General features: G+C 39.1%; 1 protein-coding gene across 1 annotated transcript in view; it reads left to right on the top strand.

The window, feature by feature from the left end:
* Positions 1-27,058, top strand: part of CUL4A (cullin 4A) — a 33,525-nt gene that overhangs the window by 4,042 nt on the left and 2,425 nt on the right. The window contains exons 3-18 of the mRNA XM_033147727.1: positions 566-669; positions 1,218-1,287; positions 3,202-3,275; positions 4,602-4,764; positions 7,746-7,835; positions 8,913-8,995; positions 11,675-11,742; positions 12,470-12,588; positions 15,139-15,331; positions 18,585-18,689; positions 19,481-19,591; positions 19,833-19,918; positions 20,889-20,996; positions 23,561-23,674; positions 25,520-25,625; positions 26,774-26,946. Coding sequence (XP_033003618.1) covers positions 566-669; positions 1,218-1,287; positions 3,202-3,275; positions 4,602-4,764; positions 7,746-7,835; positions 8,913-8,995; positions 11,675-11,742; positions 12,470-12,588; positions 15,139-15,331; positions 18,585-18,689; positions 19,481-19,591; positions 19,833-19,918; positions 20,889-20,996; positions 23,561-23,674; positions 25,520-25,625; positions 26,774-26,946 — 1,767 coding nt within the window. The remainder of the gene's footprint in view (positions 1-565; positions 670-1,217; positions 1,288-3,201; positions 3,276-4,601; positions 4,765-7,745; positions 7,836-8,912; positions 8,996-11,674; positions 11,743-12,469; positions 12,589-15,138; positions 15,332-18,584; positions 18,690-19,480; positions 19,592-19,832; positions 19,919-20,888; positions 20,997-23,560; positions 23,675-25,519; positions 25,626-26,773; positions 26,947-27,058) is intronic.

Below are 27,058 nucleotides of genomic sequence, written 5' to 3'. Positions count from 1 at the left end.
CAGTTGGGGGATCTGCCTGCAGTAGTGCTATAGGGCAAGAAGCTAAAAAATGAATCTTATTAAACTGTCGGGAATGGTGTGTTCTTATAGATTTATAAAAATACAAGGGGAGCATGCAAGAAATAATGCATTGTGGAATGCATTGTTGAGTCCAGCTAGTCAGGCAGCCATGCCTTCTCCCAGGACACTCCATTTCCCCCATCCCACCCAGTATTCTCATTTGGGACATCTTGGATTAATTTTCTTTTGAACTGTCTATTTTGGAGCATTCTCTCCATTTTATTCTCGGTGCTTGAATAAACTACGAGTATTCTGTCTGGTGAAGCAGTTGCCCAGAAATCTTCCCATAAGTTGAACTGTTTCAAGAATATAGTTTTGTAAGACAAAATAGGTTTACCCAGAAGAGGATGGGGAGATCTGTTGTCTCTCCCTGGGATATCTCTTCCGGAAGTATTCTATCTCTCTCCTTAAAATAAAAAAAAGTATCTGAAACCTGGGGGAGGGGAAGGAGGTGGTGGTGGCTACCTTGATGTTGTTGAACTCTTTCTTTGTCCTCATATCCCAGGCTGTTGAAAATGTCTGTTCTTATAAAGCATCACCTATGCTGTATAAACAGCTAAGACAAGTCTGTGAAGACCACGTGAAAGCCCAAATACTGCAGTTTAGAGAATATCCTTTTTATATACAAAAAATGAAGCCAAACAGTTATTAATAGCTTTAGTGTTCATAAAGTATACATTGTAGTTTCACCAAATTAAAAATGCGTCACAAAGAATGTACTTGGAATCTGAAAAGTAAAGTCTTGTTTATGGTTTAGGTTTGTAGCATGATGGCATCTTTTCATAGTGATATTGAAGTTAACAAGACCACCTGCATTCTTAATTTCCCCAGAGTCTTGCTTGGGTCTCGCTTGGTATAGATTGTGTTCTAGAGTGGAGAATCTATTGCTGACAGTTCTTGAAGATTTGGGGTTTGATTAATCATCAGTGCAATAATTTCCTTTGTTCAACTATGCTAAGCATCATATATTTCCCCTCTTGGATGCTTGCAGAGAGACTCCAGATTCTTAAAGACTTGATGTGGTTGTCACAGTAAAGGTCTAGAAATTCTTTCAGAAATGATAGCTCCAAATTCAGGCTAGAATCCCAATCTATGTTACTCTCTAGAGAGATATATTGACTAAAAAATTAGATAGCTTCCCTTAACCTTTGTAGCACAGATTCTCTCGACAGTCTCCTGTTTTTAAAGAAAATAAACAGATGCTGGCAAGATCACTGCAGACAAATGGTAAGTTATATGTAGTTCATAATGTATATTTCTATTTTATTTTTTTAAGTAGTTATTTTTTTAAAAAGCAGTTCAAAATGATATACCTCAGGAATGGGGAACCTGGTATATTTGGACTAAAAGTCCCATCCATTTCAGCCAGGATGGTCTGGGGTCTCGGGGATGATGGGATTTGTAGTCCAACAACATCTTGGAGGTCTACAGGTTTCCCATCTCTGATGTATATGATTCTCATTTTTAGCCTCACAACAGTCCTATGAGGTAGGATAGACTGAGAGATGATTGTTGTCCCATGATCACCCAGTGAACTTTGTGGCTGCGTGTGGAATTTCAACCAGGGCCCCATAGTCATAGTCTGACACTAGCGACTGTGCAACACAGTTGGCTCAAAAAGGCAATTCATGTTCACATCTATTGTTTGCCCCCGTTAATCAAATTAAGGCAAATTTGTATCTGCTTGACTCAACTCTTAGATTCTTTGTTAAATTAACTAAATGATATATGTATTTATGACTTGAAAAAGTTTTACAAAAACTGAATGAGAAAGCTGAAGCCAATTATATTCCTTTGGATATATAAACTTTGATCTTTGTAGCACTTTAACAGCTTTTGACTGCTTGAAAAGCTATCGGTTAGCTCTTAATTCTGTTACTACAAAAAATAATTTATCACCAAGTCCCTATGAAATTAAGCAGCTGCTTTTGAAAAACAGTTTGTAGCATGATTGTATGAGCAAACAGGGTTGGGTGTTCTTTGCAAAACTGGTCATTACTTTGGAGTCTCTCTTTTTGTGTTGTGGGAGTTTGAAAGACTGAAATTTACTTCAGCTTAGTTTCCTAGCTGCATCCCTGATTTTTTGCTTTTTTTCCCCAAAGCAAAGAGTGCTTGAGCTGCTACCTAGTTTCACAAATAAGAAGTTGCATAACACATTTGAAGCTCGCTGGCTTCAAATTTAATTGCACATTGGTGCAGCTCATTAGGAACTAGCTATTTGACTATGGGGAATGTGTGAAATCCCCTTAAGTATTTGAATTACATAAAGTTGCCTTTTTCACCCAAGCAATAACGGTTTGACAAAACTGCAGGAAGTGAGTGGGTTCAAGCTTGATGTTCCATTATGTTTTAAGTCACTTATCAAGTTTCTTAGACCAGAAGGTTGGCCCTTAAAAAAAACAAAACTCGGTACAGCTGGCACAGATAAATCACAAGCTTTTTTTTGCTAACACTCCTAAGAAAACTTTGGCTGGGAAAAGAAAAGTTAATTAGGAAAATTAGAATGACTGTGTCATCACCAACTAATGCTGTTTGGATTATCTTAAATATATTTTGGCTTTACATTAGCTAGCAATATTCATTTAACAAAATTTATATACTGTTTGATTATATATAAATTTTCACATTTAATGATCATTTGGTCCTATGGATTAATGCTACCCCATGTTAGATATGTTTTATGTTAAACTTCTTTAACAGTAGTGCTCATAAAATATCAAGCTAAGATTATTAATATTGGATTAGTAACACATTAACGTTGATTAAGATCAAGAGATTATTGGGAATTGACTATGCAATCTTACAGCTGCTTCAGAACTGCTGATATTGGCTAAGATAAGCAATATTTTATCTATGCTGGCCCTATTTTACTGCTTTTCACTCCAAATTATTACAACTCTATGAAACATATTTACGTTTAAGAAAACTCCTTAAAATTCTTATTTGTAGGCGATCATATACTGTATAAATTCTTTTTTGACTTGTAGATTCCCCTCCTTGATGAAACTTTAAGATATATTCTGAATGTATAATAAGCCTAGGTATTGATGAGGAAAGGAAATCAGGAAATGTGACATATATCGCAGAGGTAATGCATAAGCAAAGAAGATTAATTCCATCCTTATGGGGTTTTTTTTGCAGATCATGATTAGAAGCATTTTTTTGTTTTTGGACCGTACTTATGTTCTTCAGAATTCAATGCTACCTTCTATATGGTAGGTACAGTATTTAAGTAGTATGTATGTTGGCAGTGTGTGGATCTGTTATTACAGTGTTGGCCATTATGTACCTGCAGTGTGTAATGTGGATATATGGACTGTAAATTTGCTAGTAAAATGTATGTTTGGTATTGGAGTCCTTGTACCTTTACGCAGGAACTGTGGCCCTTCAGCTGTTGTTGGACTCCTAATCCCACCAGCTCCAGTCAACACGGGCAATATTCAGGAATGATTGGAATTGTAGTCCAACAACATCTGGAGGGCCCTAGGTTCCACAAGCATATACTACTGTCTCTGCAAAAATAAGAATTTTAGCAGGTGATTTCTGCTCCCATTTAACTGATAATGTGCACCCTTAAAATTCTCTTACAACATACCGTATTTTTCGCTCCATAGGGCACACTGGACCTTAGGCCGCACCTCATTTTTAGAGGAGGAAACAAGATAAAAAATATTTTTCTGGTTTTCCTCCTCTAAAACCCCTTTTTTGAGGATCAGCTAAAAGTTTTGCAGCTTTTTTTGCAAAGGGAAAAGCCCTGGTTTTTTTGAGGATCAGCTAAAAGTTTTGCAGCTTTTTTGGCAAAGGAGGAAAAGCAAAGCTTTTGCAAAGGGGGAAAAGCAAAGAGGAAAAGCCCGGTTTTTATGGGGTTCAACTCACATTTCTGCAGCTTCTAAAGGAAAGGGAGCCTTTTCTACAGTTTCCAGACAGATAACCTAATCAGCCAGTCACATGTTGCTGGGGAAACAAACAACCTCCCTCTGCAGCACATTCAACAATGGAGGCCTGGGCAAGGGGGCGGGGCTGAAAGGGAGCCTGGACTCTTATCTCTCTCCCGATCTCTTGCTGATCAGCTGCTGAGCGGGGTCCTTTCAACAACCCCTTTTCTCTTTGTAAAATACAAAGCATGATCCTCTTTTGGCCCCTGGGAAATTCGGCTCCAGGAACCACCATTCACTCCATAAGACGCACAGATATTTCCTCTTACTTTTTAGGAGGAAAAAAGTGCGTCTTATGGACCGAAAAATACTGTAAATAGCATAGACAGGGCTTCTTTTATTCTACTTCTACTGGTTCCATAATCCTAAAACTGCAAGTAATGTGTTCCTGCTGATGTAAATTTCAGCAAAAGTGCAAAAAGAATGGTCATTACAGTGGAAACCAGTTCTCAAGCCATGCAAGCATCTATAGCTGAAATTATACTAGGGAGCAAACTTGGAGCACTGTGAACACTGTGGAATAGAAGCATAATATGATTTTAGGTCTATAAGAACATGTAATGTTATATAAAATCAAATTGTAATTAACCTGTCATAATTTTACAGGGATATGGGATTAGAACTTTTTAGAAGCCATATTATTAATGATAAATTAGTTCAAACAAAAACGATTGATGGAATTCTGCTGTTGATTGAACGAGAACGGAATGGTGAAGCTGTAGATAGAAGCTTGTTACGAAGTCTGTTAAGTATGCTGTCTGATTTGCAAGTAAGTATAAAAGCCTTATATGTACAATGCTGCAGGCAAGTAAACATTAGACTCCTTTTTGTTCTGCTTTTCTGGATGGGAATAGAAAGTTGAGGCATTTCTGTCAGTTTGCATTTCTTAGTGCAGAAGGTATTTGTCAGGGAACTGCCACCTGGCCCACTGAGGGGAATGGGGGGTCCAGTAGCATACAGAGAGCCCCAACACCAATTCAGCAGCAGCACCTCTTCCAGTGGGGAAAGCTGCCATACCTCCAGTGGGGAGGAGAGGGGATGAATCAGCCAGGCGGGGAGAGGGCTCAGCGATGCTACTGAGAGCCCCAGCGCCTCTCCTAGCTGGGAGCCTGGCGGGGAGAGGGCTTGGAAATGTTGCTGAGAACATGCACTCATCTCGACCGGCTGGTCAGGAGGGAGACACGCCATTTCTGGCACCCCAGTTGCGCAGAGGGGTGAAACGCAAGGAGGGTAGGAGGAGACTTGGGGTGCCGAAGTTATTATGGTGGGGGAGAAGCTGGAAGGGGCCACTCCTGGATTCTGCCAGCGACTGAGACAGACATGCTTTTTGAGACAGACATGCTTTTTGTAAATAGTTTGCACAATAAAACTGCAAAAGACTGTTCCTGCTCTGTTACTTGTGAAGCACCATCACTTGAACCTTACAGTATTGATCTGATGTGTAGAGATCTTTCCTATTCTCGTTAATTCAAGAGGGTGCTGGAAGCTTCTCTGTGTGAAAGAAACAAGCAGAAGGTTCATGATGTTTGGGTTATTTCTTCAGATAAGCTGGCTTAAACTGGTTCTGTTATCTTTTCTGTCAAGGTCATGCTGACTATAAAAGTAAGGCCAGAAGGAGCCTAGGTTTCACTTTCTCTTTATATCTCTTTTCCTTCTGGTGTGGTCGTCTGTACATAGATAGTGTTAATGTTTAGACTTCTTATAAGTTATTGTAAGTTTAAGTTAAGTCTGCTGCAACTGGATTTCTTATGGACAGTGCCAATCCTGAATGTATGGGATTTGTGACCACTATGCTCATTTGCCTTCAGTAGCAGTAAAGTTCTGCTGGATGAATTACAATTGCCTCTGGTCTATTTTTTGGGAATCCAGCAACTTGTTTAAGTTGTTACTCTGCCAACTATACATTGGAATCTACTCTGGATCAATACTGAGTAGACTTTCAATAACACTTTCCTCCTCCCACCCCAAACTCAGCAAAAGCTCACAGAAAAGAGCTGAAATTTCCAACTTGGCATAGTATTTGTAGTGGTGCTTATATGAAAAGTCATACCATATGACCTGCTCAATTAAGGAGAAACATGCTTCAAAGTGGGCATTCCTATCATCTCAGTGTGCAGCGGCTAGACTGGTGACTGGGATCAGCCACCGAGACCATATAACAGCAGTCCTCAAAGACCTACATAAGCTCCCAGTACATTTCTAAGCACAATTCAATGTGTTGGTGCTGACCTTTAAAGCCCTAAACAGCCTTGGCCCTGTATACTTGAAGGAGCATCTTCACCCCCATCGTTCAGCCCAGACACTGAGGTTCTCTTCCAAGGATATTCTGCTGGTTCCCTCACTGCAAGAAGCAAAGTTACAGGGGAACCAGGCAGAGGGCCTTCTTGGTAGTGGTGCCCACCCTGTGGAATGCCTGCCTATAAGATATTAAGGAGATGAGTAATTATACAGCATTTAGGAAACATCTGAAGGCAGCCCTGTATACTGGAAGCTTTTTAAGGTTTAATGTTTTACTATGTTTTTATATATGCTAGAAGCCACCCAAAGTGGTTGGCGCAACCCAGTCAGATGGGCTGGATACGAATAAATTATTATTATTATTATTATTATTATTATTATTATTATTATTATTATTGAGAGTCTTTTTGAACACAGGCAACCTCCCATTTACATGGGAGTTACATTCCAAGGCACCCTATTCTGCCCCTTTTTGTGATCACTTCCAGGGTTGGCTCGATGCACATGTGCACGGTTGCACACAAATTGAAGCTTTCTTTAAACTAAGCATAATGTTAACCATGGTTTTGGGTTTGGACAGTACATCATACCATTAACTCCTTCACTTGGGAGAGGTAAGGGGAGGAGCATGCGAGGCTGAGAGTCATTGTGGCTTGTTCTTCCTTATGCATGTCACACTAAATCATATCTTAGTGTGATGTGTGATTAACACATGTTTTGTCCAAACCTGGAGAAACTCTGGTTAGTCTACCTAAAGTTTAGTGGAACAAACCAACTTCAAATAGCATAGACTATGCTTTCTGATCTCAAACTGTTTTCTAAACCATAGTTAAAATTAACCACAGTTCTAGATTAGAATGTAGCAGCAAACCTCAATTAGTAGAAAGAGGAAGTGAAAACTTTTGATTTTCTCTTTGTGCCCATACTGAAGGAGAATGAAAAAAGGAAATGCATAAGCCCAACAATTTTGTAAAACTAGATATTCTTTCACTATTAGTTCCCTAATTGTAAGTAGGAACATTTCCTATGCCACAGGGCTGTTTGAAGAATGAATGAAATGAGTCTGCATCTATATTGGAACTATTTTTCTTGTAAAAGCAATGTAAAAATTTAAGATGTGTAATTGTTTCTACATAGGCTTCCTCAACCTCGGCCCTCCAGATGTTTTTGGCCTACAACTCCCATGATCCCTAGCTAGCAGGACCAGTGGTCAGGGATGATGGGAATTGTAGTCTCAAAACATCTGGAGGGCCGATGTTGAGGAAGCCTGTTTTTACACTTCACTTGTTGAAGGTTGTATCTATTTTATTTGTTTTGTAACTATTTTATTGTTGTAACCCGTCCTGGGATCTTATTGTAAATGGCGGGTAAGTAATCTAAATAAATGAATGAATAAAACAGCCTGCATTTAAAAGAAAACTGCATAGAAGCTACGTTTTATCTTTTATTGACAAATTGCTGTACAATTTAGGCAGTAATCAGATAAACCACATTAATGTCTCTCTTAAATAGGTTTACAAAGATGCATTTGAACAAAGGTTTTTGGAAGATACAAATCGTTTATATACTGCAGAAGGCCAAAGATTAATGCAAGAAAGAGAGGTATGAAGTTAAACAAAGTGTTGTAGGAATTGTTCCCATTATGAGTTCATATGCTTGAGTGGGAGTTGCATTAAGCAGAATCATTCAAATAGCTCTATGCATATGAACAATAAAGTCATAATAATGCATAGCAATTAACTTTTGAAGCAGTTTTGTTGTTAAATATATGCTGTATATATAAACATGGGATTTTTGTATGATATTTGATGGATTACAGCCAAAGGAAAGCAGTAAAATTGTATAAAGAGCCAATAATCTGGCTTCCACGTGACTGTTTGAGAACTTAGATGTTTCCAATTCCACGCAAAGAAAATCTCACCTCAGTATAGAGACATTTCTAAATATTTAGTTATTTACAAAGATTTATAAGTGTGACTCTGAAGTTGTGTACACAATTTATAAAAACATGCAGTATTTTGTACCTCTCATAAAAGAAGCTGAAGTACAGTAGTTATGAATGTGAGTACTGAGATAGCGTGACAGAAGGCAAAAACCTCTCCAGAGAGAGGCTTCTTGTTGACATCATGGATGCCAGGTCAAGGTCAGCAGTGCTGTCCACAGCCTGCTTCTGCTGCAAACTTGCAGAGCTGTTTTTCTGAGAATTCCACCCTACAGATGTGTCTGGACTGAAAGCAGTGTGTGCATTTCTGGATTGTTCCTACTGCTGTAAAAATATTAATATCTCCTCAATTCTCTCTCTCTCTCTTTTGGGGGGTGGGGTGAGTATCTGGCAGGTTAGATTAAAAGTGCCATTTGTGTATTTTTAGATTCCTTGCTGCAATAATTGCTTTTGGTTCATAGAAAAAGGACTGAAATCACAATGGATAGCAGTTTTACTTTCTCTTGTTATTGCTGCCTGCCTGTTGTGAACGAAAGGTGGGGTGGGATAAAAGAATTACTACAAATAAATGAGCAGAGCCATCAATGCATATAGTTATCTGTATGATTACATGAGGTAAGATCAGACGAGCATATGGTCATGCTGTTTTACTATTTAGTAGCTTTTAGACTCTGCTTGTCTTTTTGTATAACAAAATTCCCTTCCAAATATATCTTCTTCTTTTTTTAATTTGACAGGTCCCAGAATACCTTCACCATGTTAACAAACGTTTAGAAGAAGAAGCAGATAGAGTAGTGACATATTTAGACCATAGCACACAGTGAGTACCTCTTACCTTTTTTCTTTAATACAAGGTTCCTGTTTGTTTTAAAGGCTGGTTCTATAGAAAACTATACAACACTCTTTATATCTAAAGGGGTAGTGGTGCCACCTTTTATAAATTACATTTAAATTATGTTCTTAAAATTATGCTCTTGAAATAGAAGCAAAAGGTATTTGGGAAAGCTTAGAAATATTTGGAGTTTTAGAATTCTTTCTATTACATAACACTCAATTTAGATTATCTGTTCATTAATAATTAACTTTAATGATAACATCTGTAATTGTAGTTACAGATAGCCATAGGGGAAGAGCTTTGGCTTAGTGGTAGAGTGTCTGCTTCCATGCATGGCATCTCCAGGAAGGAAGGGAGAGAACCTTGTCTAAAATCTTGGGCAGCTGTTGCCAGTCATTGTAGACAATACTAAGTTAGATGGACCTATGTCTGACAGTGTAAGGCAGGTAGGTATCCGTGTTGGTCTGCCATAGTCAAAACAAAATAACAAATAAAAGAATTCCTTCCAGTAGCACCTTAGAGACCAACTAAGTTTGATCTTGGTATGAGCTTTCGTGTGCATTTCGTATCTGAAGAAGTGTGTGTGCACACGAAAGCTCATACCAAGAACAAACTTAGTTGGTCTCTAAGGTGCTACTGGAAGGAATTCTTTTTATTTTGTTTTGAGTGTAAGGCAGCTTTGTATGTTCCTAATTTTTTGTTTTGAAAGTTACAAGAGGAGCTTTGGCTTACTGCAGCTGCAAGATAACATTTTGTTGTTTTCAATGCAAGTCTGAATTACACTTCCTTGTGTTTTTCAAATGAGGACCGTGAACAATTTGTCTGCAGCACCAGTTCCGGGGAGCTAGTCAGGGCAATAAATATAATGCAGCTGAATATGGGGAGCTGTCAGCGCCAGTGGAAAAGCAACAAGGTAGCAAGCAAGTTAGAAAGCTGTTTGCCCTGGCCTCCTTACTGTGCTGTCAGACTATTCCCGCACCACTTTTCAACTCCAGAAATCTGAAGCTCCATAGTAAATTAGTCAATAAACAACAGTAACAAGTATGCAGGTAGAAAGCCAGCAGAGATTTGACTTATCCACTGTATTGTACCAAATGTCACACATAGAACTATATACCTATTGGCAGGAATTGTGTTTGTGTGCTTGGTGCAATCAATGCATTCCTGGCACCCATGGGACAAGCTTGTTCCCTAGAGGCCAGCCAAGGTGGCTGATCTAGACAAGCTGAGAGGTTAATAGATAAGGCCTTTGGGAACGTCTGGCAATGGCAGATTTCAGAGAACCAGGGTGGCTGCTTCTCCGCTGTCATGGAAGATGAACGTCTTTGGGAAGGAAGGTGGGTCAGTGCTACCTCCAGCAGTGGAGGCAGTATGCCTCTGAATACCAGTTGCTGAGAATCACACGTGGGGGAGAGTACTTTAGCACTCATATCCTGCTTGTGGGCTTCCCATAGACATCTGTAAGAACTGGATGCTAGACTAGATGGGCTTTTGCTCTGATGCAGAAGGGCTGCTCTTACGTTTGTGTATCCTTTTTGACTTTCCCCAAGATCTTTATTAATGAATGCTCATTACTGAAGTGTTGTATACCATCATTTCTTTTAATACTTAATTTGCTGGTCTGCTTACTCTGTTTGGCAGTGAAATGGGGCCAACTAGAAATAAGGTACAGTACTGGTTTCTGCATACTTGAGAGTTATGCAGACATATACTCGTTTGTAAATTTCACGGAAAAAAGAAAACAGCTGCTGTCCTTGCTCAGTGGCTTCTAGAGCCTATTGAATGTTGAAGGTGTAATTTGGTAGGGGGTTGATCTGCTTGAACTCCTAAAATCTTTTAGAAGCTTGAGATAGGGATTACGACTGATGTGCACTCTCTCCTCTCTGCACAACATGAGAAGTTTTCTAGAAGGAAGAAAGAAAAAAATGACACACACACACCCCTTTTCGATTTAGAAACACTTCTATTCCTCTACAACAATAATGTGTTCAGGTTTGAGCCTGGTATCCTGAACCTGATCCCTTTAACACAGTAAAGGAAGGTTTCAGGAACAGGGAACAGGGAAAAAGAAATCCTTGCTATCCTGAAACTTTCCCTCTTCATAAATAATAGTAGGCTAGAGTATTCCTGTAGGGAGCCAAGAATATACTGGGGATACACTAATGTTCTGTAGCATATGGGAGTTCTCAGATGGTTCCCTCTCATGGTGAAGCAGAGCCCCATGATAAAGTACGTAGGGCAGACAAGGTGAATCTGCAGGTATTCAAGAAAAAGTACATAAATGAAAAGAGAACTCCGCAGCATAATTCAGGTGCGAGCCTTTGATGTGGCAGATGCTGCCCTTCAACCTGATGGTCAGTTAATCTCAATTCTGTACACACTTTTCATGGGTGCTTTAAGTAGACAGTATAACACCACCTATAGAACTCTATAGTTCTCCTGCTAAGCTCTATGTACATTTATAATTAATACGTAACAGTAAGTGCCTTCTTTCTCATATAGTTTTTTCTTTTGATTTGTGTAAAGATCATGCTGATGATTCCACATCAGTAATGGCTGGGTTGTTAACTGAATACTTTCATTCTGCTATATCGTCCCTCTTTTGAAGGCTCTTCCTCCTAAATTGTACAGGTATTCATAGATTCTTTTTCTTGCCTTAAACAGGAAGCCACTCATTGCTTGTGTGGAGAGGCAGCTTTTAGGAGAGCACTTATCAGCTGTTTTGCAAAAAGGTACTTTTTTCTGATTAGCTTTTTTTAAAGCTGCATAATCTGCTCACATTTTACGGGAAACTGAAAGCAGATTGTACAGTTGCCTCTTGGGCCTGGGAAAATCCATTGGAACAAACAAGTATTCTTAAAATACAATGGCCAATACACATTCCCACACGCAACTAGCAACAAATAATGTAAGCAAACCCTTTTCAGAGCAATAAAAGTTAAGGGATGTGTATAAATTTTTCATAAAATTGTTCATAAAACTGGCTAACATTGTATGTGAAGGAATTGCCAGGAATGCTGGGTCACGGATAGTTCTCTGAAAACTGCTTATTTAATCACAGACCTCTATAACTGATAGAGCTCTTTCTTGGTGCTGTAGCAATAACAGGCCTGCATTTTTCCATGAACTAAAATCTAACAGCTCCTCTGAAATATTTTAAATTCAGCAGGCTGATAGTTTTGTTAGGACAAGCTGTTGCAAATCTAGCCCATTAGAATTCCACAGCCAATCCATTTGGATATACAGTACCGTAGTACCTTTAAAATTATGTATATGAGAGACAGAAACTCAGTTTGTATATAAAGCACTTGTCAATCATATATTCTTTACAGGGGGGAAAGTTGCATTGTTTACAACCACCATAATGTCTAGATGCTGTTGCTTTAAACTCACGGAAAGTTCTGTTCCATTTTCTAACAATACTACCTTATTTAATGTGTTAATCATTCTCATTTTAAGGACTTGATAATCTGCTTGATGAAAACAGAATAGCAGATCTCACCCAGATGTGCCAGCTTTTCAGTCGTGTGAAAACCGGACAACAGCTCCTCTTGCAGCACTGGAGTGAATACATCAAGGTATTTAGAAACATGTTGTTTTGTTGCACTTTCTTTTTTTAAAAAAAGTAAAAAATGATTTGCTTGATTTAGATTCTGAGTAACTTAGAATTCTAACCAATTCATAATAAATCCTCTTTTTATTGAATAAACAAAAAGATTGATCAGATACTGAAAGCAAGGCAATATGCATAGTTCAGGTCCTTGGGAAAGTGAAACTTTGCTTCACTTCAATTTTCTCTACTGTTCAGCATCAGTTCTATCAAAGTTGAATATAGTAGTGCACTTCACATGTGGAAAAACATACCCCAGGATAAGAAGAAAAAATTCTTCTTTGAACCATGGCTACTATATTTTGCAATATGTGCAGCAAACCACTTATAAGCAACAAACAGTTTGTGTGGCAGCCACCTAAGAAGCACTGTTACTGCCTGCAATCCATCCTCGGGAAGGCCACATTTGCATTTTGAGAAGGAATACAAAAGAACAGTGGGACTAGTAAAGCACCCTAAGTGTTAAGCACAATTTTTGTTTTAGAAAATCGTATTTCTGGTGTTTAGAGTTTGGTGTAGCTTCGCATAGAAGATCTGCCTGAGGAAAACCTAAACCCACCTCATAGTTATAAAGAACCTAGGAGTGGTAGAATTCTTTGAGGGCTTTCTCCTGATTGGTAGCTAGAATCACAGAGGCTGAATTCACAGATAATAGAAGACCAGAAGAATTACCAGAGTGGGAAGTAGATCACTAATTATGGAAGGCTAAAGCTGACAGTATGTTACTTCTGAATTTATGCCGTCAGCTTAATGTAGTGATGATTTAGGAGAAAGAAAAGTTAACAAGTATAGGGATAGGGATGGTGGGGTTTTTTGTTTTGTCTAATTACATTGCTATCCATTATCTTTAAGCCTGCAGTATTTTAGCATTGAGACATGGGTGGCGCTGTGGTCTAAACCACTGAGCCTCTTGGTCTTGCCAGTCATAAGGTTGGCAGTTCGAAAGCATACCAGCACGAGTAGATAAACAGGTACCACTGTGCTGGCACTCGTTATGGTGTTCTGTGCGCCAGAAGCGGCTTAGTCATGCTGGTCACATGACCCGGAAAAGCTGTCTGTGGACAAAGGTCGTCTCTCTCGACCTGAAAGTGGAGATGAGCGCAGCACCCCATAGTCAAATTCAACGGGACTTCAGCATCAGGGTTCCTTTACCTTTTACCTTACCATTTTAGCATTAAATATATAAATAAAATGTTTTAAAATATTCTCAATTCAAGAGTGGTTTGAGGTGTAAGACTGGAAACTTTTGAGAGCAATGTAACAAAAGCCATCTTTGACCAATATTATTTTAATTGCTATCACTCCTCCTAACAGCAAACTCTGGTGGTGATTGCTGCTGGTGACAGGCAAAGCTGAGCCACCGAGAAGTGTTAAAGAGGGAAGTGTTAAAAAGCTTGGAGGAACCCCAAAATTTGCAGACATACAAGAGCTGTTAAAAAAAAAAAAACTTATGGGAACCTTCTAGCCCCCTTCCAGGATTGACCCTGCACAGTAGCCACAGAATATTTAGTGTCGGGGGGAATGAAAAGTGTGTGTTGTGTGTATATGTAATGCCTTGCTTGAGCTCTTTACATTTTAGTATCCCACAGGTGGATACTATAGGAGCACTTCAGCTAGGAAATGAGGTATACTACAGCATGTTGTCACACAGCAATGCTTATTAATCAACAGCAGAACTATTAGATGTTCTGAATATTTAAGCTGCATTTGCCTAAAATGATGTGTCCCTTGTTTGTATTTCCCTTCTCATACATGACTTACAAAGACTTCACAATCTGGGAGTGTTGCTATTTTTTAAAGTTTCTATTGCAATTAAAGGTATGTTTAGAAGCAGCACCCCTCCCCCCAACACACCACAGCATACTATTTTTCTGAATGTTCCCTAAACATATTTTGCCTTTACATATTATATAACAATGATCTGTGGTTGTATTCAGACATGCTGTGTGGCCATGAGGAGGCAATAAAATACTTCATTTTCCAATTTAGAGTAATCTCGGTTTAACATGTTATCTGAATTTCTGGACAATGGTTCATCTTGGCTATGGTTAGTGGAAGCAAACTAGCTTCATAGTTAAGCTAACCACAGTTTTTTGGGTTTTGGATAGCCCTAGCAAATTGCAGTTAAATAAAAAACTGAAGCACAAGTTTCCAAACTCTTTCTTGTGGTTATGCTAAGGAAGTGGGGGTGGGGGGGAGTATGCAAGACTGCCAGAAGAGAAGACTTGTTCTTGTATTACTAAACTATAGTTTTGTATTGTGCTTAACTAGTACTGTACAAACAGATTTTCTGTGTCAATTAGCATCACATGCTGGAAAAACACTTATTAAGTGTTTATTTTATTTTTTAAAAAAATGTAGTGTGATTCTCATGTTTCGGTGTTTTTAATGTTTCAGGTGCATTAAAGCAACTGTGATTTAAATGATTTTTATTATCAATGTAAATGGTGGGGGAATATTAGGAAATAAGAGAGGTAAGTACTATTGACGCGTTTGATCAAAAGTGTTTGTTTTGCAGAACTATGGGACAACAATAGTGGTTAACCCTGAAAAAGACAAGGATATGGTGCAAGAGCTGCTAGATTTTAAGGACAAAGTGGATCATATAATAGAAGTGTGTTTTCAGAAAAATGAGAAATGTATAAACTTGATGAAAGAATCTTTTGAAACGTTTATCAACAAGAGACCAAATAAACCAGCAGAACTTATAGGTATAACTATTTTCCTGCAAAAATACTGTTTCTAAAACTTATACTGTCTAGGATTAAGTTGCTAAATATGCCAGTGTCCAGCAGTACAATATTTTATTCCATGAAAATATTTGCTTGTGTGTGTATTCTGATAAGGATGTGGGCTGCATTCTTAAGAGACATGATTGTTTCCTCTCCTTGTGCATCTGTGCTTGTTTTTATTCTGACTGACTGCAGTGCCATTTGCTTAGAAAACTGCATGGAAATTAGAGTGCTGTTACAACATAGTACTATTTAAGGAAGCTCCAAAAGAGGCAGAGGTAACTTTGGTTGTGTTGCTTATTATTGGGGTGATCTGATGAAAGAGAGAAGAGAGGGAGGCTAGAGCTATCTAAAGCAGTGGTCTTTTCTAAGGTCTCCAAAGTAAAGACCTCAGGGGGCCAAAACAAACTCACCCAAATACATGCACACATCCAAAGAACACAAACCATAAAGCAGAGATGATTCCTTCATGTGTTGCTGGACTCCAAATCCCATCAGCTTCAGCCAGCATGGCTAGTGGTGATGAGAGTTGTAGTCGACATCAGGAGAACCACAGGTTTCCTATCCCTGGCACAGAAGTTGTCCATTGTCCTCTAACACAGGAGAGAGAAAGAAGGGGGGGGACCACAGCCACCTTAATATTGATTGGAAGTGGGACATAGAAGGTCTGGTTAAATTCTGGATTTGGCATGAGTTTGTATTCCCAAAAGCAGTGGATATAACAACAGGTAAAATTCTGGGAAGATAGAGTTCAATGGGGAGTAGGCATGCAGACACTTCCTCCAGTATCTCTGACACCAATGCTCTTGCAATGCTTATCACATGCGGGATGGATTTTTTTGGGGGGGGGAGTGGGGAAAAGATAAAATTCAAAAGTTCTTATGTTTAGCCAGTTTGCCTTTTTGAGAGATATGTGATCTAATTCTGATTTTACTCTTAGTTTTATTTACCCTGCTCTTTAGTAATACACTCTGATTGGCTAACTAGCTGGGTGTTGTTAGGATACTGATGCCACTCAAGTCCCAAGTCTGTGGATTACCTCCATTCCACAGTTTGATGTGGATGTTAAATAGCATCTGCTGAGTAGCAGGTTCCTGCTTTCTTGAATTGACCCTCGAGGCAGGAGCAGAACAACTGAAAAACTGTCCCTGCAGTCCTTAACCTGGGTATTCTATTGCAGACGTCTTGTGGGACATTGACTTCAACTGATCAGCTTTTGTAATTCGGCCACATCCTGCATTTATTTATTTATTTATTTACTTACTTGCTTAATCATGAACATTTTAAACCTGCCCCATATCAACAAGCAGTCTCAGGTCAATAAAACAAGTTAAACATAATGGTTACATAAAAAGTGAATCACAGGGCAAATAAAAGGCATTGACAACCAAACAACATTAAAACAGCAGTAGAAGCAAACAGACTAAGGCATCATACATACCTGACTTTCCCCAAATAATCCTGGAAACTAGTTTGTTAAGGATGTTGGGAATTATATCTCAGTGAAGCATAAACTACAGTTTCTAGGATTCTTTGGAGGAAGTAATGTGTTTTAAATGTATGGTGTTTACCCTCTGCTCAGCATATGCCTGTTCAAACAAGTGTGTTTTTAGCTGCCTGTCAAAGATTTAACAGATTGTGCCAGCTATATATTTAGCATTTACACAACCAGGGTGTCACCATAGAGAAGGCCCTCTCGTGGAGTTACCATCTAACAAATCTCATTTAGCTGCCCTACCTTCAAAAAAGCCTGCACTTATTTTGCAACTGGTGTTAGTTTGTGCATAAAGCATTCAGAAGGAAACTGTTGTGTCACAATTTATACCGGTATCTAGAGATTGATATCTGTGTAGAAATCTCTTAAGAGCTCTATAATAAGGAGTGGAAAATTCTATTACTTTATTTGCTTTATTATGTGCACACACTGCTCATTCCCATGGGTTCAGGGATTTTGCATGGCTTATAAGAACTTTTATCAGTATATTTAAAAATAGCTTGGTGCTATCTATATCAAGGGACTTTTGGATCTGCTTTTACAGTGACTGCCTCTAACAACCATGAGTAAGGAAAGGCAGTGAAAAAATGAGTTCTCACCTTTTAACATGCCCTTTTCATTCTTCCTTTCATGTAAGATTCTTTTCTACTTCTAATTGGAGCAGGTGGTCTTTTTATCTTCAGATTCATTGTGTGATTCTGGGGGCTTTTTTGCCATCAAGCCATTGGAAATATTTTAAGCCATCACAATATCTTAGAGTAAAAAAATTCATGTAGTGTGTTAATGTTGAAAAATTCCCTAACTTACCTTAATAAGTAGTGTATAAATATGTTAGTGCTTTATATATAAATGTTGAAGCTTTACAAAAATTCAGATTACACGGGGGGGGGCGTGTAAAGAAAGGTACAGAAAGAGGAAATACTATTTCATAGTTCTGGTGAATGTGGGCATATTTTAAATTTCCCCATACTGTTCTCTCTTTCACACTCGTTTCATCAGTTCCCCATATCTGCCAGTTTACTGCCTCTGTTCACTACTATTTAAATTTTGTCACAGCACCTAACCTGTAATATTTTTAACTGGTTTTCCTGCTTCACGTTGAAAGCTTCAGATTTTTGTTCTCAATTCTGCTACTTGTATTGTTGTTGTTGTTGTTGTTGTTATCATCATCAATATACCTGTATTATATTATTATTTATTGCCCCTCTGATAATATCATTCCCATTGTCACTATCATTGGCTTTCTGTAGATTTGTATATTACTTTCAAACTGTTTATTTTTACTGTTAACTTTTAGCTTTGTCTTCATCATCATCATCACCATTATTGTTCTGCTGTCTCTGCCGTTTTTTCCCATAAGTTTCCCTCATCATATTATCCTCCTCTGAGTCCGGCACGGATTTGGATTTTTTAAAACCCTGTAAATATTGCAGTTTTATGCACAGACTGGATTAATCTCACTGAAGTCAATGAAATGCAAGCAGCCTACTTGTTTGCAGCATTGTAACAGGAAAACTGTCACTGCTTCCTTTTTTTGGCTTTTCCTTTTCCTTCTTTTTTGTCATGTTTTTATTAGACTATACGTTTCTGGCATTGAGTGGTTTCTTTCAACTTTTATAAAACACGTAGTGTAGTTTTAGATTTGTTAAAACTAATATGTGGAAACCAAGTGATCCCCACCCCCAGATTAGTTTTAAGCTGTTTATTTGTAATTATTTGTAATTATTTTTTTTTTAGCAAAACATGTGGACTCAAAGCTAAGAGCTGGCAATAAGGAAGCAACAGATGAAGAGCTGGAAAGAATCCTTGACAAAATTATGATAATATTTAGATTTATTCATGGTAAGGAATCTCTTTTTAAACAACTGTATAAAGTGTATCATGCATTTCTGCACTGCTGAGTTTTTAACCAAAATACCAAAGGCTTGATGAATGTTGCAGTAAATGACACCACACAGTGGTTTCATGCAGATGCTTGAAGGATAAGATTGAACTCTAAAGAACTGCACATTGAAGGATCCATCCAATGATATTTTATAGCTAAAGGAATAGGAGTTGTGGTTCCCTCTACAAACATTGCACCTCTGACAAGATCTTTAGCTTCAATTTTTCTTTCAACACAATTTTTCCGCTACTTGTTTTCAATAGAAATGGGGCAGGAACATTGTTATAACTTCTGAGAAGCCAAACAGAAGTGTAGGTTCTACAACAAGTCTATATAAAGCACATTGGTAGTTTTCACCAGAATGGGAAAGAAATATATATGTTACCTTAATAATCAGGGAGGAAATGAGTAAATTTTATATTTCCAGCACTTTTAAACTTGCTGTATCTCTGGCAATTTTATCAGCTCCGTTTGAAATTTGGCACTTTCACAGGTAGAACGTGTAGGTCAAGTTTTAAGTTATTTACTGAACAAGTGCCATTTGTACAAGCTGTAGTATTTTGAGGTTTATAGTGACAGAATCTTGCTTCTGCTACTTCCTTTAAATATAGGATTATTCCTATGCTTTCTCACAGACACACACACATCTATATTCTTAGTTAATTTCCCCCCCTCTGTGGTTCAAAATAAGTCACAGGATGTGCTTTAGTGATGTTTTTTCTCATCCTCCTCAACATTGTCCATGCAGGTAAAGATGTATTTGAAGCATTTTATAAAAAGGATCTGGCAAAAAGACTTCTGGTTGGGAAAAGCGCTTCAGTAGATGCTGAGAAATCTATGTTGTCTAAGCTTAAGCATGGTAAGCATTTGTGAATTTGGTTCCTTCAGTTACAAGTTTGAGCCCTTATATAGGGGGAAATGGAACAGGTTAGTCCTTTTGGAAATCTATGATGCCAAACAAATGCACTTTTTTTAAAATCTCATGTTTGCTTTGCTTTACTCCTTCTGAAGAGTTTGTTACCTTCATTGTGTGCCTAAATTGACAGTTCACGTTACTGCATCCATATTACTTCCTTTTGTTTTTTTGTTTTGTATAACAGAATGTGGTGCTGCTTTCACCAGTAAACTGGAAGGAATGTTTAAGGATATGGAACTTTCAAAAGATGTTATGGTTCAGTTTAAACAGGTAAGATTTCACTTCATTTGAATAGTTCAGTGAAATTTTGAGCTGGTTTGATAAGACTAGTTTCAGACCTGATAAATGATGGTTTAGCATAACAGAAAGGATCTGTGATGAACATTGGGCTTGCATACTCCCCCTGCCCAGAAGTCTGGCACAGCCATGAGTAGATCAGAAGCTTTCATTTTTCATTAACTGCAGTTTAGTGTTTGATATGAACCGTAAACTGTGGCTGATTTTAACTGCAGCTTCATAGCTCTTGATTTGAAGTTGGCTTGTGTCAAACAAAGCACAGTTAAGATTGACTACATTTTCCCTATGTTTGGACAAAACTATTAAGCAAAAACTTCTGAACTCGTCCTTGCAGCTGTGCTGAAAGAAGAGAAAGGAGCATTTGCAAATATAGTGGTTATTTTGTCATTTTAAAATCCATGCTAATTACTATTTTTATCTGTAGATTATAAAATAATATTTCACACACAACATAACTTGTGAAATATGCTGCCATAACGGACACAGATATATCCTAATGTAATTAGGAATTGGAAATGTTGCATCATTTAAAAATGTAGGTGCATCAAACTTTGATTTTGAAATTTAATACTTCAATGGGTGAAAATGCAGGTCAGAATTAGGAAAGTATTCGCACCTCAACATCAACTCTAAATATTATTTTAAGCTCCTTATTTTCAGATTGTTTTGAGTTTTAATAACATATTACCATGCAAGTATATCACTGAATTCAACCTTTGTTAAATAACAATTTTAAGTCATTTTTTCAATGATTAAATTCAATTTTGCTGTAAATATTGGTAGAAATTGCTACACTCTTTGAATAAAGTTCACATTTTTGTAGAAAATAATAATAATTATCACCAGCAGTAGTGATTTCTTTCCTCCTTCCTTCTTTGTCCGCAGGCAAAACCTTTAACTCATTAACATGACTGAAAATCCTTTTCTTCCTTTCTTATTATAGTACATACAGAATCAAAAGGACCCAGGGAATATAGACTTAACAGTAAATATACTTACAATGGGATACTGGCCAACTTATACGCCTATGGATGTCCTTTTGCCTCCAGAGGTAAGTCTTCAACTACACTTGAAGTGTTGGGACATCCCCCCCCCCCAAAAAAAAAAATTATTGATGCTCATTGTTTTGTTGGATTTGATCTCTGGAAGCTCATACATTGGGATTTACACATGCACAAACCAGAGCACAGAAGCTTTCAGTGATTTTATTTTTGTGGGAAAGGAAGCTGTTCCATGACATTAGATCAGGTATTCAGTCTTGCATGCATGTGCTGACAGACAAGCACTTTTTCATATGGGGCCTCGAGAAATGACTCTAGTCCACATTGCTTAAAATTTTTGGGTCTAGGAGGCTCAGTTTGAGTAGCACAACTCAAATGGATTAATTTTTTGTTGTATATATTTCAACAATCCCGAAGTCTGAGAGTCAGTACCATAGATGTTGTAAAGGTGTGGTGATCTGTTGTGGAACAGCACAATTGGAGAAGATAGCCATGGTTACTCAGACCTCATTGCTGGTTGCCTCATGCTTCAGGGCCCCAAAATTGTAGCTTTACCATTGCTCATAAGGAAGTGTGTGGCTCCTGTAGATGCTATTAATCCCACCACCAGGGGTGACCAGAGGTGTTTTGACACACGAGGCAAAGCATCCCACAATGCAGGGGCTGGGAGCAACCTCCGTAAGGACTCCTCTGTGAGATGCCCTTGCAGGGTCTCCCTTGCCATGGTGGCGGTGAGATCCTTTCTGGATTTCTCCCACCCACCTGGCAGCGAGGCTTTACACCAGCTTCTCCAGGTGGGGGTGGGAAAATCTCCCTCGACTGCCCAGCAGCAAAGTTGGATGGTGGAATGCTTCCCTTCTCGCCAACTCTGGAGGAGGGGGCAGTGTTCCTCAAAGATTGCTGCTGGTCCCTCTCTGCCCCAGAAGCCAAGGAGACTGGCAGCAAAGATGACCAGTGGGACAAGCATGCCACCTCTTGGGGGTGCCACTTGGGGTGGTCGCATCGTCCCACCTTAGGGTTGGGTCAGGTCAGGTCTGCCCAAGTCTGCTTTCTCCCGAATGAAGTGAAGAGTGTTTGAGGACCGGGATATTCTCAGGGAAACCAAAATGCTTGCTTACAAAGCTATTGTACTACCAACCTTACTGTATGCTTGTGGAAATATGAACCACTTATAAACGACATCTCCAACTCCTCGAAAGATTCCATCAATGGTGTCTCTTGACAAATTATACATATCACTTGGGAAGACTGGCAAACTAATTCCAGTGTAATGGAATAAGCAAAGATCACCAGTGTCGAAGCAATGATTCTTCAACATCAACTTCATTGGACTGGTCATGTTTGGATGCCTGATTATCACCTTCCAAAGCAACTACTGTATTCCAAACTTAAAAATGGAAAGCATGGTGCTGGTGGTCAACAAAAGAGGTTTAAAGACTCTCTCAAGGCAAATCTTTAAAAATGTAGTATAAACACCCAACAATTGGGAAACACTGGCCAGTAGTGCAGAGAATGCACATGGTAATTCTTTCTAGGGTGCAATAACTTCAGACTGCAGGGGGAGAGGTTGAATACATGAATGTACTCTCATGTTGAAAGAGAGTACATTCTATCTGGCCTATAATACCTTGTTCCTGAAACTTTGCCATGGGAGCATTCAGAAATCCAGTCACCCCATGTGTGCACATGTATGCACATACTCACACATCATGATGCATGAATCCTAAAGTGAAGTATCCTCAGGAGTAATGGGTTGTATGTTTTTGCTGAATGCAGTGGTTCTGTGTGAAATATAGGGGTGCTATGACAAAATATACTTTTCAGTATACTTTTATCTACTTACCTCCACCCCTTAGATCAGCCCTCCAGTTATTTCTAGACTACAACTCCCATCAGCCCCAACCAGCATTGCCAGTGATCAGGGATGGTGGGAGGTGTAGCCCAACATCATCTGGAGGGCTGCAGGTTGTGCATCCCTGCCTGCCTTAGAGCCTACTCAATTCTGATTTAACAATTTTTAAAGCCAAATGTAAGATCCTGGATAAATGCAGTGTATCTGCACGTTTTCCAAAACTGATTAAGGGCTGTTGAGTTCTTCTCCGCTAGTCATTCATAATAATGGGATGTTCAATGAGAGCCAGTGTGGTGTAGTGGTTAAGAGCGGTAGACTCGTTATCTGGGGAACCGGGTTCGCGTCTCCACTCCTCCACATGCAGCTGCTGGGTGACCTTGGGCTAGTCACACTTCTCTGAAGTCTCTCAGCCCCACTCACCTCACAGAGTGTTTGTTGTGGGGGAGGAAGGGAAAGGAGAATGTTAGCCGCTTGAGACTCCTTCGGGTAGTGAAAAGCGGGATATCAAATCCAAACTCTTCTTCTTCTTCTTCTTCTTCTTCTTCTTCAAGGAGAGTATTCATTTCTGTGCTGCAAGTCGATATTCTGCAGTTGGAACGAATCCTGCAAATTGTACAGATTTGCATTCTTTGCTTGGTTTTCTGCTTTACTTATAGACATGAATGAATACATGAAATGTTACTAGTATTTAGCTGCCATTTATGCCTGGATTTGTGTGTTTGCCTGGATTTATTTTTCTTATTATTATTTCTTGTTTTTCAGATGGTTAAACTTCAAGAAGTATTTAAGACTTTTTATCTTGGAAAGCATAGTGGTCGAAAACTTCAGTGGCAAACTAGTTTAGGACATGCTGTCCTGAAAGCAGAATTTAAAGAGGTGTGTTTGAATAACTTAATCTTTGCTATCTCCCCACTCCCATTTACAGCTTTCCTAAACCCTCCATTTCCCTTACACATAGCAGCCTGAGGAGTGGTGTGTGTGTGACTCTGTTGCTCTTCTGGTTTACCAGTACCCAAAGTTGCTGCTTATTGAGAAGAAGAAGTACAAAGCACAAGGAGCTCAGTGCAGTGAATCAGGGTCAACTCTGCCACCGTGCGCCAAGCTCCACACACTACTCACTTTCCTTCTCCAGTAGGCTACAGTGACTCATGGTGTTGGGAAGCCAGAAAAGCAACCCATGCTGCCTCACCAGCCACTACTGCAGGCTTGCAGTTTCCCCAAAAAAAGCTTCTTGGTGACAGATGCAGCAGCAGTATAAGTAGGACTGGTGAGTGGTTGCTGATGAGCTGGCCTAGCCTGGCCTGGCGTGGCCTGAAAGCTCCTCCATGGATTGCCTGGGCTGCCTGTCCTGGCTAGTTGACTGCTGGCTTAAAAAAGCTCTCCCCTATAAAAAGGTCAACAAGTTCTGGCACCTCTTTTTCTAGAAAAAGAGCCCTGGCCATACATAAAAGAAAATCACACTTCCAGGAGCCAGAAGGATTTTCAGAGGTTGATTATCAAAAATATTTTATGCTACTAGTTGCCTGCATTGTATAAGAGCAGTTGTGCTCAAATAGGTCTGAAAGAGTACTTGCACTTAATCTATGGAACATAAACACTAGTTGTTTGGTGAACATTGGAGCATTCACATTAAGCAACATTCTGTGAGATTTTTTATCAGTCCATATATATTATGCTGCAGCTTTGAGTCTGATTCTGCTGTGCAAGCAAAAATATATTGGTAATCTTTTCTCTATGCATGGTGCAAGAATCAGATTGTGCCTTCCTGCCATGAAACTTGCCTATCTTGCTTGTGCCGAAATTTAGAGTAGAGTGCAGCATATAGAATTTGATGCATGTAGATCTGAAGCTTATGGTCCTTCCAGAGATTCATTTGAGAAAAAAATTAGCCAAAGATTTTATGTATGTACATCCTGAAGCGTACTGTTTGAACTGGGCCAATGACTTTTGGCATTCTGTTTGGAACTAAGAATGGAAAACAATTTTGGAAATAGCTGGGGTGGGTTTTGGAAAATCGTAGGCTGAATTTCACTTTAGCTCAGAATGGTTTAATGCCAAACCTGTCATCCATCAGTTTCCTTCTTCCTGCCTTTCTAGGAAAGCTTTCTGCCTTTATGGAAGCTTTGTTTGATTGATTGTTGGAAGCCGCCCAGAGTAGCTGGGGAAGCCCAGCCAGATGGGTGGGGTATAAATAATTTTTTATTATTATTATTATTATTATTATTATTATTATTATTATTTATTACTATTACTACTACTACTACTACTACTACTACCACCACCACCACTACTACTACTACTACTAACACTAAGGGAGCAACTCAAACCCAAGATCTTCCTGAACGAGGGGAGTTTACAATAGTTGGCTCTCCAACATAGAGCCTGCTCATCTGGAGATACATTGGCATAAGTCCTTCATCCTGGCTTAGCCAAGGCCAGAGTAAGTCCCCCTAAAGATATATTGGAGTATGGCAGGTAACTTACCCCATTCCAAAATAAGTTCAGCTGATGTATATGATTTGTTTGTAAATACAAGCATATATGCTTTATTTTTTAAATGGTAATTTAAAAAAAAAATTCTATCCAACTGCAAATTGCTTAATTTATTGTGTGTATCACATAAATGACCATTGTTGAAGAACAGGGGATAGCGCCATTAACAGTTAAGCTAGTGTGTGTATGCGTGTAATGTTATAAATATACATATTTTGTTTGTTTTAGGGCAAGAAGGAGTTTCAGGTGTCACTCTTCCAAACCTTAGTGCTTTTAATGTTCAATGAAGGAGATGAATTCAGTTTTGAAGAAACTAAAATGGCCACTGGTATAGGTATGTTTTTGAGAAGACAGGTGTCTTGTGGATTTGATCTGGCATAAATGTGATCGGATTAAAATACAGTGGTACCTCTGGTTGCAGACAGGATAAATTCTGGAGCTCCGGTCAGATCCCGAGGTTTCCACAACCAGAGGTGCCTGTTCTGCGCACATGCACGGCGCGGTAGAGCGCTTCTGTGCATGCGCGCCTGGCGAAACCCGGAAAAATACTTCCAGGTTCGCCACGTACGTATCCCGAAGGTGAACGTAAGTAAAGGTACCACTGTACAGGAGAATGACTTGTTACAAGAGCTTTATTAATAGAGGTAACCATGAATACAAAGAGATACCAGTACTACATGTTACCACTGTTGTTTCGAAACATATTGCGGAACACATTTAGGCTGCAAACAGCAGTTGTTCCAATAACTGCCTATGACATACATGATGTAGTTGACTCTGGGCTCTGAACTAAATGGAGCTGTGAACTGAATATTGTGCCTATGGATTGCACTGCGTTATGGTAGCTGGCAATTCCCTCATGCTTTTTTCTATACTTAAGCATAGAAGAAAAGCAGGGGAGGCACATGGATCCACAATAGTACTGTTGTGTTTCCCCAAGCAAACTACTATGGTAGTTGTACAGTGGTACCTCTAGTTACGGACGGGATCACTTTCTGAGCTCCGGTCAGATCCCGAGGTTTCCGCAACCGGAGGGACCGCTTCTGTGCATGTGCACATGGCGGCAGACTGTTTCTGTGCATGCATGCACGGGGTGAGCTTCTGCTCATGTGCACGGGATGAAACACTTCCGGGTTTGCCGCTTTCGCAACCCGAAGTTTACGTTACCTGAGGGTAACGTAAGCCGAGGTGCTACTGTACCTGTATATGTCAGGCTTATATTTCACAGTCTACTGCACTATAGCAGCAGAAGGGAGGTGGACAGAAGCAGTTTGTAATATCCCGATCACCTAGGATATTGTTAACTCCCCTAAGCAAGTAGATAACATGTAAATTTTCAGGACTGAACTAGAGCAATCTCCATCTTCTCCTATCTCAACACTTTTCCAGCTCATTTCCTCTTCAGTCTGTGCTTTATGGCAATTGATACAGAAATTGAAAACAGTTTTCCACTGTGTGTTTGCATTTAAATCCCTTTCACAGAGGACAGCGAATTAAAAAGAACCTTGCAGTCTCTGGCCTGTGGTAAAGCAAGAGTACTGAATAAAAGTCCAAGAGGAAAGGATGTAGAAGATGGAGACAAATTTGCCTTTAATGGTGATTTTAAGCATAAATTGTTCAGAATAAAGATCAATCAAATCCAGATGAAAGAAACGGTATGTATTTGATGCTGACAGCTCTTTGGAAGTCTGTCTATAGTGCAGTGGTGTTTGGGTTTAACCAAGAGAGGTTAGGACATGTATGAAAAATGTACTGTATTCTCAGCCT

The sequence above is a fragment of the Lacerta agilis genome, chromosome 4 (genome assembly GCF_009819535.1).
Source record: "Lacerta agilis isolate rLacAgi1 chromosome 4, rLacAgi1.pri, whole genome shotgun sequence".
Taxonomy (NCBI): Eukaryota; Metazoa; Chordata; class Lepidosauria; order Squamata; family Lacertidae; genus Lacerta; species Lacerta agilis.
The sequence above is the reverse complement of the archived record's forward strand: the minus strand, read 5'-3'. Positions and strand labels throughout refer to the sequence as shown.